Source organism: Melozone crissalis, unplaced genomic scaffold, assembly GCF_028551555.1.
Source record: "Melozone crissalis strain CALT ecotype California unplaced genomic scaffold, PUWL_Pcris_2 ptg000013l_1, whole genome shotgun sequence".
In the NCBI taxonomy this organism is placed as follows: Eukaryota; Metazoa; Chordata; class Aves; order Passeriformes; family Passerellidae; genus Melozone; species Melozone crissalis.
In genome coordinates this window covers 51,104,969-51,119,944 of record NW_026535791.1, presented here as the reverse complement: position 1 = coordinate 51,119,944, position 14,976 = coordinate 51,104,969, and the positions used below count along the sequence as shown (strand labels likewise).

General features: G+C 40.0%; 1 protein-coding gene across 1 annotated transcript in view; it reads left to right on the top strand.

Annotated features, from left to right (window-relative positions):
• Window positions 1-14,976, top strand: part of COL4A2 (collagen type IV alpha 2 chain) — a 141,752-nt gene that overhangs the window by 83,576 nt on the left and 43,200 nt on the right. Inside the window, exons 5-11 of the mRNA XM_054271539.1 lie at window positions 7,284-7,418; window positions 7,500-7,544; window positions 9,658-9,774; window positions 10,501-10,572; window positions 12,109-12,144; window positions 12,237-12,299; window positions 14,447-14,482. Of these exons, the coding sequence (XP_054127514.1) occupies window positions 7,284-7,418; window positions 7,500-7,544; window positions 9,658-9,774; window positions 10,501-10,572; window positions 12,109-12,144; window positions 12,237-12,299; window positions 14,447-14,482 (504 nt within the window). The remainder of the gene's footprint in view (window positions 1-7,283; window positions 7,419-7,499; window positions 7,545-9,657; window positions 9,775-10,500; window positions 10,573-12,108; window positions 12,145-12,236; window positions 12,300-14,446; window positions 14,483-14,976) is intronic.

Sequence of the window (14,976 nt, the reverse complement as noted above, 5' to 3'; positions counted from 1 at the left end):
TTTGAGTTCTTGACCTACATTCCAGCATATATTTACTTTTGCACATGTTTTATCTTCTTGGGTGACATAGCAGCTTTCTGGAAGATCACAAATTAGATCAAACCGTGGGAACAGAAAACAGTACAAAATTATTTCATTACTGAGTACAGAAAAGGGATGTGGCTTCTGGTAAAGGGAATGCTTTCATAGTTCTTTTTTTATGAAGATTTAATGTGTATTCCTTCCTTAATGAAAAAAAAAATCCACTCTTCTGCAAGCTGAATCACTGTTCTGGAATTAATGTTAATGTCATTTGGTCACCACTGTCCTGAGAGAAAATGTCCTATGTCCAGACAATGAAGTTAAAAGAACAGCAGATTGTTACCATGCCACTAGGCTGAACTAGCTTCATTTTTTAGTTATTTTTAATGAATGTTACCATTTTTTGTTTACTTTTGTTATAAATAAAAAAGCTCGTTAACAAATGAGAAGGAAAGTCTTTTCTGAGAATAAGAGCTGGAATGTGAAACTCAGCTAAATAACCTCCTCTAAATTAGCAAAACAGAAGAAAAACTTTTTAGAAGTAACCATTAGTTATGTACCTTTTTGTTAAAGTGTGCCAACTCTTTCAGTGGTACTCTGTGTTTAAGGATTTAATATCATGCAGCTTAATTCACAAGAGAAAAGTTTGTTTGATTTGCTTATCAATATTCTAGTAAGACAACAGAAGTCCCATCTCCTCCTGGTGCCATGGTACACTGATTACCATGTTGTTACCAAATATCCAAAATATCAGAATAAGACTCCCATTTTAGTATCAGTGTGATGGCAGAAGTTATAGCCAGCCCTACACTGAAAATACAGATTCAGAAGATAAATTTGAGATTTTCAGGCCTCGGACAGTAAATGTAAATTTAGCAATACAATGAAGAAGTTAGGTAATAAGATTTTCTCATTTCTCTTAGAAGGCCAGGTGTGCCTACTACATAATAAAATATAGATTGAGTGGCAGAACACCTTCACTTCAGGCAGCCATGGTGCTCAGTTGCATGATGCATTCAATCCCATTTTATTTGCACTTCCCCAGCTATCTCACTTACAGACATTTTGGCAGAAACCTTCTGCTTTTGTTGCCTCAGACCTCGCTCAAGGACAGTTTGACCCCATCTGAACTCCTAATCAGATTTCCTGAAGGTTGTACCGTGGTCTGGAATCCTGCACCTGCAGTGCTGGGGGCTGCGTGCAGCAGCAATGGCTGGTGCCATCTAGTGAGGAGCTTCTGAATGCTCACTGCAAACTGCTGCAAGGCACCTGGCTTTTGGGAAGTAGTCATTTACACAGTCCTGAAGACACAGAAATAAAGTAACATGCTAATAGGGTTAACAACCAAGCCTGCACAAACTTCAGGATTTTTTTCTCCCAGATGATTTTTTTCACCAGTGGCTAGCATTGGTTGTGTTTTGCCCTGTGTATTTGTATTTCATACCCTTTTGTGCTTGGTTTGATCCATTCTTCCTAGGTGGAATTACAAAAGCTTAAACAAAGCTCTTGCTTAAACAAAACTCTTGAGTTGCTGAGGTGGATGGAACCATTCAAACTAAATCATCAATGCACAACATAATGTTGGAAAGTACATAAATGTTCCATTTTCTTCTGCGTCATGGTAGGTGTTGTACTCATCAGTGTCTGGAGATCTCTGTAGGTCTGTCTGTACTGGGCAGCCCAGTGACACCAGAGGCAGCTGCTGAGTCCATGCCATGGCAGCAGGTGCTCCGTGTGATCTGCTTTTCTCTGCCCAAAGTGGTGAAGTATTTCTGACAAAGTATGCGCTTCATGGAGCTGAACCCCAAACCCTTCCCCGACATATTCCTCTCTAATACATTTAATCCATAAACTCCTAGATAACCTCCCGGATTTATGCTTCAGCAGAAATGTCAGGTGAGATGCCCATCCTAGTCTGACTCTGTGTGCCACAGCAGGTTCTTGAGGTTCTTCTTTGTCGTTTATATTTTTGGGGGTAGTGAGAGAACTAAAGAAATACATTTATTTTTTGGGGTCACTGATTGCTTTAGTGCAGTACATCCATTGAAACCACCTGAAAGAATCACAGATTCCCTACATTTACACCCAGTTTTCCATATTTTGCCAGCATTACATTTAAAAACTTCTCTGTTTCTTTCTTGTGTGCCGGAGAGTTGTCTTTCCCTGGGTTAGCACTTTCAATCAGCTCAAAAGTTGCTCATTTTCCTTATAAATTATTTTATTCCCTGTTGAGAATAAACATGGAATAAACATGCTGTGTGTTCCACTTGCTGGTCTCACTGAGTAGGAGTGCACTGAGGTCCTTGCTGTCACGTCCTTTCCCCATCTGTCCTTACAGGGACCGTTCCAGACTAAGAGCTCTTAGAAGAAAAATCCCAGCTCCAGCTTGTCTGTCATGGTCAGATCACCCTTCCCACAGGAAATGAACTTGTCCTTTCACCAGTGACCTTTGTAAAATGTCAGGGAATTAACCTTCTTTCTTTTTGTCCACTGTTAAAGGAAATGATGGTCTACAAGGCTCGTTTCCATGTGGGGAATACTGAATCATCACATTCCATGTACCAGAAGCAATTGCAAAATGGTTATCTGTAATGAAACATGGAGAAATGGGCTCAGTGGCTGGGAAGCTCTGTAGAAACTCTTCATTCTGCCTCCTTTTCATTGCAAATCAACAGTTTTCTCCTATCTTTGTATCTCCACCCTCGTAGGTGGATTTCTCAGCAATTCATGATTCTTGTGTTTTAAAACCTTTGGACCAGGTACTGTCATTTATTGCATCTCTCTTTTTATAGCACATCACACATTTGGTTGCTCTCAAAATTAGCACACCCTCCTCTGTCAATTTTGTTTCCACACTGTAAATTTAACAGTAAATCAGAAGGAAGAAAGTATTGCAACATGACATCTCTTTCATCTGACTGATGGTAAAAGAACTGGAAATTAAAGTTCAAGCTGGAAAACATGAACATTGAGTACAAATTCAAAAGTCTCATCAGGATCTTCTTACATCCACTGGTACTTAATTGCAAAATGTAGTATTGAATTCAGTCACAACCTTGGCAGCATTTTCTTTCATGCATGTCACCGGACAAGTGACAATGTATATATGACATGGCAAATATTTTCTGGGGAGATTTCCTTCAGACTTTCTAATTTCCAACCTTTGCTCCTCTCTGTAAATAGTTTTTGCACAATATTTAGGCTGGCCACAAGAATTTTGTGAGGCCTCTTCCAGTCAGCTGCAGTTGCAGGAAGAGCAAAGCAGGGACTGCCTGTTTAGGTGTATATCCTGACTTTGGGAGCTTTGTAATTCAACTAAAGGGTTGTGGAAGTATAAATGCAATGAAAAAACTTATTGTTAATCTTCAACATACTCCATCATCCTACTTTTTCCTTTTCTTTTCATGCACTGTCTCAGAGGTGCTGGCCACGGCATTCCACACACACTTCAGTGAGCCTCTGAGCATTGGCCTGTAAGTCCCCTGGTGGGTGACACGGGGTAACATTGCCATGCTCTGGACTAGGCAAGAGGTCCAGTTTACCCTAGTGAAATGGGAAGGGCACTACATGTTCAAGAGGAAGAACTAAATGAGTTTTCTGAACTATGATATGGATGATGTTTTCCCCTAGGCTTGCTTCTTTTTCTTTTCTTTCTCTTTTCTTTTTTTTTTTTTTTTAGACCTGGAAATTTTAAGTCAAGCACAATTTACAGCTTTGGAGAATTCTCTAGAAATTCTGACCCTCCAGGAGCACAGACAAAGTAGTGCCATGCATGGCATGTGTCACACTGGGGTATTCGGGGCTAAGAATTGAGTCATGCTTTGTTTGACTGAACCTTTCAAACTGATTGTCTTTGCTTAAATCTCCTTAGTGACCTTTGCCAAAGAGAGAATGTTCTTAGGTCACTTGCTAATGAAAAGGGGACATACTTGTCCAACAAAAGATCTAAGATAAAGAAAGCAGAGTTAAAGCTGACATGTCTGAGTTAACGAAGGTTAACAAAGTTAATTCAGTTAACAAGCCAAGGTACTAATTGGCTGAGGAATTACACAAACATTGTCATGATATTAAGTATTTCCCTAGCTCTGACTCTAGCCTTATGTTAAACTGGTCCCATGAGGATCTGTTCTCTTCTCCTCATATTAAATAACCCATATTCCTCAACAAACAGATGACTAGATAACTACCAGGAAGGCATGGGGAAGGGGTGCTGATGCCCAATCCTCTTCCTTGTTTTCTATTCCTTGTTTATTTCTTCCTCCACACCAGAAGGAAAATGGGACTGGAAGCAGGAGAATGGTATTTGATGCAGAAGTTAGAGAGGTAACCATTCCATTCCATGGAATACCACCTTTGAACTGTACAGCTCTGCATGGTCCCTATAGAAAGCCAGGCACAGGTTTGAAAATCCTGAACATAACCAGCCTTTCATCAGAAACTGCAATGAAAAGTTTTACATGTGTTCTACCTCCAGACAGCTGCCCTCTAAAGGAGGGTATAGGGGCACCAAAAGACAGTTTACTTATCTCAGGAGGATGAGTGGTTTTTGGAATTTAGATTATTTATTCTGGCTTTCAGGTACTCCAAAAATAAGGTGGCATTTTTAGTGCTCAGAATCCATGTATTCCTTTCTTTGCAGAAGCAACTGAAACATTTATTTCTAGAAATTAAATGCAACTGGAGCCAATTCAAATCTCTACAAATGAATGTTAATCATTTTTCAGTGTTCTTTGCAGATATGTAATGAATATGTTTCCATCCTTTTTGAACCTTTTTAAAGGTTCCTTTCAGATTTGAGTGCATGAGGAACAAACTACCTTAAGCATTGAATAATGTTTAAAGGCTTTATAGTAAAATTGAAATATTTTTGATTGATATTTGCATGAGAATTTATACTTTTCTACCAAAAGAATCCAAACCAAAAAAAAGGTTCACTAACTCCATTTTTTGATGAATGAAATGTTTATTTCCCTAAAAAGGCAGTTTCATGGGGAATGCTCATAAGTATTTTTTGAATTCCTATATACATAAGTTTTGAGCCATAGTAGATAAGAAAAGTGGAGAAAAAGTGGTATAAGAAAGATTTTCTTTTTCCTGATCTTGGAACTCACAATGAAAAATTCTGGTTCAGATTTAAGTCATTACTCTAGTGCTTTTAATCAGCACTGGATTTCCATTTGAGTCAGGCAACTCAAAAAATATGTCTTTTGTGATCTGTACCAACACAGAATAAATTTTAAAGATTCTTAAAAGTAAAAACTGCTGCTGGTGGAGGTAGATGCATTTGTACCAGCCAATGGTGCCTGGCATAAGGAAATGAGCAGCTGCTTGTTCAGATGCATATGCCTCCTGCCAACATGAGTTCTTTTATGTTTTAGATGTATTCATGTAATCTTTGTTTCTTCTCAGTTTGTTAATCTGAGAAGACATTGGCCTCTTGGCACCTAATAATCCACATGAGCAGGCTTGGTTTAAAAGTAGGGATGCTGTATAAAGTCACATTTTGTTGTAAGCAGAGGGAATTCTCTTTCCCACTGACAGCTCAAATACTCAAATTCATGTTGCCCTTTGTCACTGCTCCTAAACCATCAGTCTTGTCAAATCAGTCCTATCAGTAGAGCAAAAGATCCATACTGTACAAGTGTGGATCATACTGTAGATATTGGCTCGTTCCTAGTCTTCCTCCAAAATTGAAGACTTGCTCTCAGTTCTGTACTTTGTTTGGCTGTGTCAGCTTCTCAATATGGACTCATGTGATGTGATGTGATACAATAAGATTTAAAGCATAATACCTACCCCAAGTGTTGTAACAACCATTGTGCATGGAAGCAGTGTGGAAAATTGATTTGTTTTTGAAGCTGCAAGTAAGCTGTGCTTCAGTCATAGCGGTGGTTTGGGGTGTGTGGTATGAAAACAACTATAGCAGAGATAAATGTTTATTTTAGATAGTTGTTGACTATGAAATTTTTAAAGTGTCTCACAAATGGGCCTATGAAACTAAAATAAATTTTTACTAATATCAGTAAGGCATTGTTCAGTGTCTTTGGTGCAACTTCCCAATCCCAAGAAATTAGGCTATCTTCATGTTTCTTTTATTCAAGTCCCCACATTGCCCTCTTTCCACCTCAATGGCATTAAATGAAGTTGAACTCTTGAACAGGAATTGCATTCACCTTCCAGCTCTTTCTTTGAAGGCATGGGCAAGACTGTAAGTATTTTCTACTAAAAGAAGATAGTATTTTTTAATCAGCTTTGTGGTATGAATATATATGTGTTTGTTCATGTTTTGCTGTAGTTCTTCTCCTTTGTGAGATACTGGTGCTGTTCCAGCCTGGTCTGTGAAAAAAATCTAATTGCATTTTAAAAACAACTTTCATTAGATTTGACTTAATTTGAATGTCTTGGTAAATGGTGCTTTGCCCCATTTAAAACATATTTCTCCAGAAAAGATTGCAGCAATGTACTATTAATGTCATTAGAGAAGTGAGTACATGCAAAACATGTGTGCCTTTGGTGATGCTACGTCTGGAACCATATTCAAATACTTCAGTTCACAGATCTCAGACATACTGTCACAATCCATTACTTAAACCTCCATTGTGTCATTTCAAAATTGTTTTTTCCCCTTTTGAGCCTTGTGATCTTGGCAGCCAGCGGGGATTATTTCTAAACAATGGTTGAAGTGGCGTGAAGAGCCAAACCAGAGCTGGAAGGGAGAATGACCAAGGAGCCCTGCATGCAACTCTTCAACCTCTGTGGATCCATGCATGTCCCATCATTTTCAGGCTCCACTGCTGAATAGAAATATTGTCACTAAAGAGGCAGAAATTCCTGCCATTAAATATCAGACTCCACTTACAATAAATATGGCCAATAAGCAAATTTCACAGTTAATCATATTCTACTTGTTTGGAGTGTCATATGTTATGTTGTAGGAGAATCACTCTTGAGAAACCTCATTCCAAAGAAAACAATTTTTTTCATACAATGGCCATGAATACTGAAGTAGTGAATATTGATTTGAATGCTGGTATCCATGTGTTAATTTTGTGACCACATGTGCAATATAGTCACTGCTGCTGGAGTTTCTCTGTGTGGTGTTTCAGATGACTTTTATCAAAGAGCCTGGCCTACTGTGATGGACAGAAATTCTGTGTTTATTTTTTCTTTGAGAGATTGACTTTGTTGCAGGACTGATAACCTATCCAGCTTCATGCATCACAACTGTTCCTATGTCAATGCTGTTGTATTGTTTTTATCAGGGCCAGCCAGGACTCCTTGGATCACAGGGATTCACTGGACCACCGGGATTGATGGGAATCCCAGGAGTGCAAGGTCCCAAAGGTCACAAAGGTGAAAGAGGATACCCAGGAATAACTGGACCCAAAGGAGAAGTGGTAATTTTTGAATATCAAATGTTTTAGCTAATAAGCAAAATGCTAGCAGAACATCATTTTAATTGTGCTGTTTCACTCTAGGGACAAAGAGGAGTCACTGGATTCCCTGGGGCAGATGGCATTCCTGTAAGTAGCGGGTTACTTCATCTCTAAGAAATCACCAAATGCAAATATTGCAGGCTAGCTGAAAGCCTTTGTACTTTAATTAAAATGTCTGAGTTAAATTCTGCATCAGACACGTGCACACTTTTCAGCTAAGGACATTTGCTGAAGTGAGTGGAACTGAAGATACACAACAAAAGAGCAGAATCTGTGCTCCCTCTCATTCCTCAGATGATTAAGGTCCATTTGCTTTGTCCTGTGGAGAAATCCCCTTATTAAAGTGGCAGAAAAGGATAGAAATTTCCTGTGTCTCTGGAGGTTACCCAGATAAGTATGTTCTTTTGGAGGAAAGACCTGTGACTGAAGTGCTGCACAACTCTTAAGCTTGTGAACGAGGGACACGAGTTGATAGTTCTTAATTATTTCTGATTTGCAAAGCTGGTATAACAACCAGTGATATTAAGGATACTAACTATGGTTCATTTGCTTTATAGCTCATATGGCATGCTTGAGATTGTCTTAAAAATCTTACTGAGCACTAAACAGTGTAAAACTCTGAGCAAATGGACCAGGTCTATGAAACTGAAACACTCAAAGAGGAAAACCGGGTAAAGTTCACAGCACAGTATTTTCCCAGCCTACACTTCTTTACATCTTGTGTCATAAAATAACAAAGAAATCTGAGTCACTGGAATCCCTGGACAGAGTTCCCAGGCTTGGGTTTCCTTTGTAGTGCTCCCTGACACCGGGGCCCCGCTTTGCAGCCCACGCATCCACATCCACTCTACTTTCACCCTCTTTTGTTTCCAGAAGAGCTTCCTATCAAGTTTCAGGGATTTCTCTCTCACAATCTTCCTTGTGTCCCTCTTTCTTACTCTTTAAGGAAAAAAAGAAGACCATATTTGCCATTTCTATTAACACTCCTGAGCCAAGGATCTTGTTCATCTCACTGCATCATGCCGAGCTTTTTGCTCAGCACTGACACATCCTGGGAAGCAGAGTGAATTGCTCCCCTGTGAAGCTCAGTGTTGCTATAGCTGCTTCTCTTACCTGGCCATGTTTTCTTTTTCAGCCCTGTCTCCCTGACCTCTGCACATTGCATAGTGAGGGATAAATACCTTCAGACGGAACTTGAACCTGCATTTTCATTGTGTACTCTCTTCAAGCTGCCCTGCCCTTCAGGCATCCTTATATTTTCCAACCATTTTTTTCACTGGCCATGGGAAGGCAGGTAGATAGACACCTGAACAAACCACAATGGCACAGTGCTAAGATGTGGGGCTGGGAGCCAAGAGAGAATGGTGCCAAGACTGAGTCTCTTCTGGGGTGAGGAATGCAGTATTTGGTGGAGCTCAGTAAGGACATGGATATTCTTCTATTTTTTCTAAGCAATGGAGCAAAAGCAAAGAGAAAACTCTTGCTATAGATAAAGGAGAAGGGAGAAATGTCTTATGTTAGGTTTTGGGTTTTTGTGGCTGAGCCTGCTGGAACAAAGAGCTGCTCAAGGGAAGATTTGCTTCTCGTCAGCCTCAGTGCAAACCAGAAGCAGCAGCAGTTAAGGTGAATGTAGGAACAGCAATGAAAATACAGTTTGAGACAGGAGTAACTTTTCAGAGGCTCTGTGTCAAGGTCGTGGAGTGCCCCCAGCTTGCTACCTTTGAGCCCTGCTGTTTTCTTCCATATTCACAGCCTCATCATTACACTCAGTCTAGCTCCAACAGCATCTTTGACTTTTTTCCTGGCTTGGAAGCTGTTCAAACTCAGTGAGGAACATTTCTTTCCACTCTTCCAGTGTGAAGCACTGAAATGCTTACCAATCCCAGTTCTTGGTGGATCCCTGCACAGCAGCCTCATCTGGCTTAGTGCTCTGCATAACAGAGCCTGCATTGAACATAGCTTTCTTACCCTTTCTGAGAGGTCCTTCACTACTCGTTTTTTCATGCTGTCTGGGGCATCTGGTTCAAGCTGCAGCTATATTAAAAAAATGCACTGTCTGTTTCTGTCTTTGAAAATCCTAGTTTCCCATGGATCCAAGCCTTGGGCTTAATGTGAGAATGTCTAAATACTTCATGACTACAGGAAAAGGAAAACTAGAAACAGATGGATAGATAAACACTTTTTTTTTTTTCCTCAACAGGGTCATCCAGGCCAGCCAGGACCAAGGGGGAAACCAGGTCATGATGGCTGCAATGGGACAGCAGGTGACCCTGGTGACGCGGGAACTCCTGGATTTTCTGGTTTCCCTGGTAGCATTGTAAGTAGCTGGCAGTAAGTGAGTATCTGAAGTTAAGAGCATTGCTGGAGTGACTTTCATTCACATGTGGGTTGGGTTAATGGGACATCTCTTAACAAAGGGAATGTGTTTTGGCCCAGCAAAATACATGGTGCAGACTCAGCATGGACACACAGGACTGTGTGCAGTCACTGCATTGCAGCCAGGCCACAGGGTCTGCTCAGAGCTGTACCTGTCACACAGGTCTGGCAGAGAGATTGCTGTAGGAAAACCCGTACAGCTTTAATCAACAGCAGTTAAATAATATTAAACTCAAATTTGCTGATGAAAGTATCCTTTTCTTCCCTGCCCTATGGCCATAGTATTGGCTTTTCATGGTGAGATACACAGGATCATGCTGATGTGAACAGTGAGGCTCCTGGATTTACATGGGCACATGTCAGCCCTTGGAAGTGCAGCATCTGTTCTAGGTGGGAGGTGCCACCCCATAATACCACTCCCTGGTAATGGGGGGTTTCTCCCCAAAATTTAGAAATTAATTCTTTTATATACTGTGAGGGTTTATACTTTTTTTTCTAAACCATAAATTTCCAAAGCTAGGCACAGTCTCTACCTCTAAACTGCAGTATGTTTATGTACACTTACAAAAACACCAACAAATATTTTTCATTTCACCCTTAGCTGTTTACATGTTAGCAGAGATGGTGTGAGAGCTCACGTTGTGTTTGGTTTTTTGGTCACCTGCAGGGAGTCCAGGGGCCCAAGGGCCAGAAGGGGGAGCCGTACATCGTGTCGCCGGAGATCATCAGCCGACACAGGGTGCGTCCAGAACTCCCCCAGTTACTCTTGCCCAGTGCAGTTTTTCACACACATGATGGAGAGTAAATTTTTCTTTTACTCTGATGGGCACATCCCAAGAGGCCCACTTTGATTTTGTGTAGGCTCTGAAAGGCAGCTTCTGCTTTCTCTGGTTGCAACGAGGTTTATATGATGTCCAAGGGTAAAAATCTGAACTCGGTTATTTCCAAGGAGTGTCATCCCATAGGTGAATTGCAAAGGCACTGTAGATGATATAGGTCAAGTATTTCCCTCTTTATTCAATGACTACCTTTGTATCATGCATGGCAAAACCCTTTCTTTGCCATTGGTTTGTCCATTGAATGATTCTGGTTACTATCAGCACCTTTCCTGTAAAATTGTCATGCAAGTGTTTGATTGACTTAGGGTAAAATGTCCTTCAATATTTTATTTAGTTATTTAGTAAACCCCAAGTGTTCCAATGGCTGCTTTTACTGTGTCTAATCCTTAAAGCTTGCTTTGTAATCACTTGCAGCTTTTTCTCATATATACATATATAAAACCTTGCATAATTTGAAGGTATAAGAAGGAGATAAGGGATTACATATGTAGAGTATAAATTGTGGCTGATTGAGAAGCTGCAACTGAGCTAGAAGGGATCTGCTGACTTTTTTTGTGTGTTTTTTGTGGCAGCAGTAAGTGCCAAAATAGGTATTTCTCTTGACGTGTTTGTAAGCTGCCTGTATTTTTAATGGAACCTTCTTTTCCTTTTAGAAAGTCTTCAGATCTGCACTGTTAGTAATCAGGAGTGATTAAGTAATGTTTAAGAAATGCTCAACTATATTGTGGCCAAGGATGGATACTGACACCTGTATTCATTTCAGAAAGTATTTGGTTCCACAAATTATTCTGTTAACTAAACCCAAATTAACTAGGCAGTTAAGATGCTACTCAAAATGATTGAAGGTGTTTGGCCTGAATAACACATTATTTATGTGTGTTGAAAGGTCTTTGGGCTAGAACATTTTTGGATCTAATTTCCAAAAACATTTCAGCATGTACTGAAGTTAAAATATGTGGTCACTGAAAACAGTATGTTCCAAATGCTTTTAGTGACTCAGAAGAGAATCAAAATGATTCAGTAATTCCCATGCAACTCACAAAAATGAGCTTGGACATTTCAGCTAAGGTTATAGCCCTAATTAAGCCACTGGTGAGATAGGATTTTTCAACAAAAAAATTCTGTGTGGTCTGTTGTATAGTCCAGCCTTGTAATTTGGATCCCTAACTTCATTAGCCAACTTCGTACCCTGCTACTTTATTGCATGCATTTATCTATAGAGTATGAAATCTGTGTGGCCCACATTCAGCTATCTAAACATCTCTATGAGATGCATCTGTATGGAAGGGTTTGAGTAGCACTGCATGGTATAATTAGTTGTTTAAATGAGAAAAATATTATTAATGGATAAAAATATTTTATTCAACTTTGTATATAGAATTTATTGGATTTTTTTTACTTCTTTGTTTTTGTTTCTGTTTTTTTTTTTTTTTTAGGGAGAGCCTGGGGATTCAGGGATCATTGGTTTTCCAGTAAGTAGCATTACAGTGGATGTGATAAAGTGTCAACACTAACTAATATCAGAACAACATTTATTGATAGTTGGTGGATTTTTTATTTAAAGGGACCTCCGGGTACGCTGGGTATTCAAGGACCTACAGGTCCAAGAGGACAGCGAGGAAGACCAGTAAGTATATTAAAATTATGTTCTCTAGAAAATTAACCAAACAGAAGAATTATCTCAGCAAGTTCCATTATGTTGGATTGTAACCTAGGTTAGAAATAGCAAGAAGGTGCCAATGAATGTTAGACTTTTTAAAAAGCACAGTGAGGCACTGGGGGATGAATATTGCATGAAGAGATAGGGGTGCTGTCAGAAGCTTTTGATTCATATTGTATTTTGTTAACCTCCTTAGAACATCTTCCTACACTGAGTTATCAGAAGACTTGAATATGTTACCTTTTCTGCTCACAAAGGATATGTATATTAGTTCTCTATGCTTCCCACAGGAGATTGAATGGTATTTAGAATGCGATTTTAAACTATTTTTCTGTGATTTTTTTTTTCCAAAATCGTGATTTACAGCACTGATGTTGACAGCTGTTGCACTGTAGTTCTTTGAGAAGACTATGTTCTCTCCAGATACCATTTCTACATTTCTTATTTCCATGGTTAATAGTTTCATGGGTGAGAAACAGGTATTCAAATTCAATAGATCTCATTTTCTTTAAGCTTCTTTTATTTTCCTGTAACACAGCTTTGTAGCATTTGCTTTTTTCATTGTTTTGTCAAAATTTACTTTGGACCTGCTTTACATCCCTGATCTGAAAGGAAAAAAAAAAATTAAATTGGGGCTTCTCACTCACAGCCTCCATAGCTCCATAGTTTTCAGGAACACTCCCCTCCCCACCAGCCCCAAAAAACCCAAACTAAACAAAAAAAAAAAAAATCCACAGTATGCTAAGCCTTTCAAAGTTAATTTTCTGCACTGGCCTGTTTTATCACCTGGAGTCAACTGCACTTTTTCTTTCTCACTGGTCAAAGGAAAATCAGTCCTTTACTTACTCTTTCTTTAGAGCAAACCCACAGAGGTTCATGAGCTTCACCCAGGAGCCCAGCCTGCAGTGACTCATATTCCAGTGCTCTTTCTGGGATGTTAGGAGTGCTATGAACTGTACATTTTTGGAGCCCCTGTCTTGGGGAACTCCCACAGCCACATCCCTCTGGTTACCATATTGGCAACATCTCTTTTGAGCAAAATGCATCCAGCTTTATTTACTGCCTCTAAAGCTCTGACTCTCCTGTGAGAGAGACCCAGGAGCACTTCCCAGGTGTGAGTTTGCATCTCTGCTCTTCTGTAAGAGCTGGGTGGTGCAGGAAGGCAGGCCTGGCTCCCCCAGGTCCCTGCAGGCTCCCCAGCCCAGGGAATACCCTGTGCAGCATCTGCCCAGTAGGTTAGGCAGTAGTTCACAAATTGCTCAAGTCACCAAAAGTGATTCAAAAACAGGGTTTTTCAGAACAAAACAAAGGTATATACAAGGCAGAGGTGCCTAAAAAGTTCAGGTCTCACCTGAATGTTACTATCTTTTCCTTGCAGGTTAGACTTGATTTTGCTTTATGCAGCTAACATCCCCTTTCAGGGCTCAGTAGGTGGACAGTTCCATCTGCAGCCTTCTTTCTGTGTCACTCATTCACCATGAGCTGAGCAGCTTATGCTTCTTATTCACCCCAAATTTCCCTCCTTTGACAGTTTTTCATGTGTAAAGTTCTTTGGAGCCTGTTAACTACCATAGCTGACTGAAGCAAGGAAGGTTGTCTCTTCAGTCAATGGCTTTCCTACCTCTTGTAAGCCTCTGTCAGATGTACTTCCTGTTTTAGTTTCATTTGCCGCCATCTTCCTCTGGTTTCATTCTGTACAATCCCAAATAGGTAGTCTGAGATGCCAATGGTTGTTCAGCCCCCTTACAGACCAATACAGTACCAAAACTGCAGCCCAGTGAAGCCCTTAAAGATGTGCTTAGCTGTAGGTATGAGCTGAAAATATTGCTTAGTCAGGATCCAAAAGCAGAAGTTCTTATTACTTGGAAAAACGGGTTTTCATCAGATCTAGGCTGGGTGACTGTCAGTGTGCTCAGAAAGATCACAATGTGACTTTGGAAGGTGTTTTCAGAGCAGTAAATAGAGCTAATATAGTAACAATGGCACTTGGGATGCTGAGGAGTACACTCCCTACTAACTATGTACTTATGTTTCAGACAGAGGGTAGCTAACCCCCTGCATGCATTGATTAGAAAGCAACAAGTAACTTGCTCTCCCCTATTGTGCTTCCCCAGGGACCACCAGGACCCCCAGGGCCCCCAGGACCACAAGTAAGTCTTTGTGTCAGAGTTGTCAGTGTTGATTTTGTGTTGCTGAGGTTTATCCAAGACCTGCTTGAAGGGAGTAAAAGAAAGAACCGTGGGCTGCACGAAAGACTGTGTAGCACAACACAGTCTGTGTTGGCTGCCTACCATGGGAAGTTAATCTTACACTGGGATCACCTACCCTGAAAAGATTAGAGCCAGATTTAATTTGCTACTGTAGTCACAATTGCTTCCCATGAACAGAGAATCCTTGCAGTCTTCACAATACTCAATTTTATCTCCATGGAAAAAATATATGACTTCATTGTTCCAGCCTATTTAGGTGTTTTTATTTAGCATTCAAGGCTATTAAAAAATCTTTCAGAAGAAATGCTTGATCTTTTCATGACCTTACTCAGTAGATGACTCAAAGAAGAACTGGTAGCATGGTATTTTAAACAGTTGTCTTTATAAAAGTTTGGGTCTGTAAATATACTTCTAAATCTCTAAAAATACTTCAA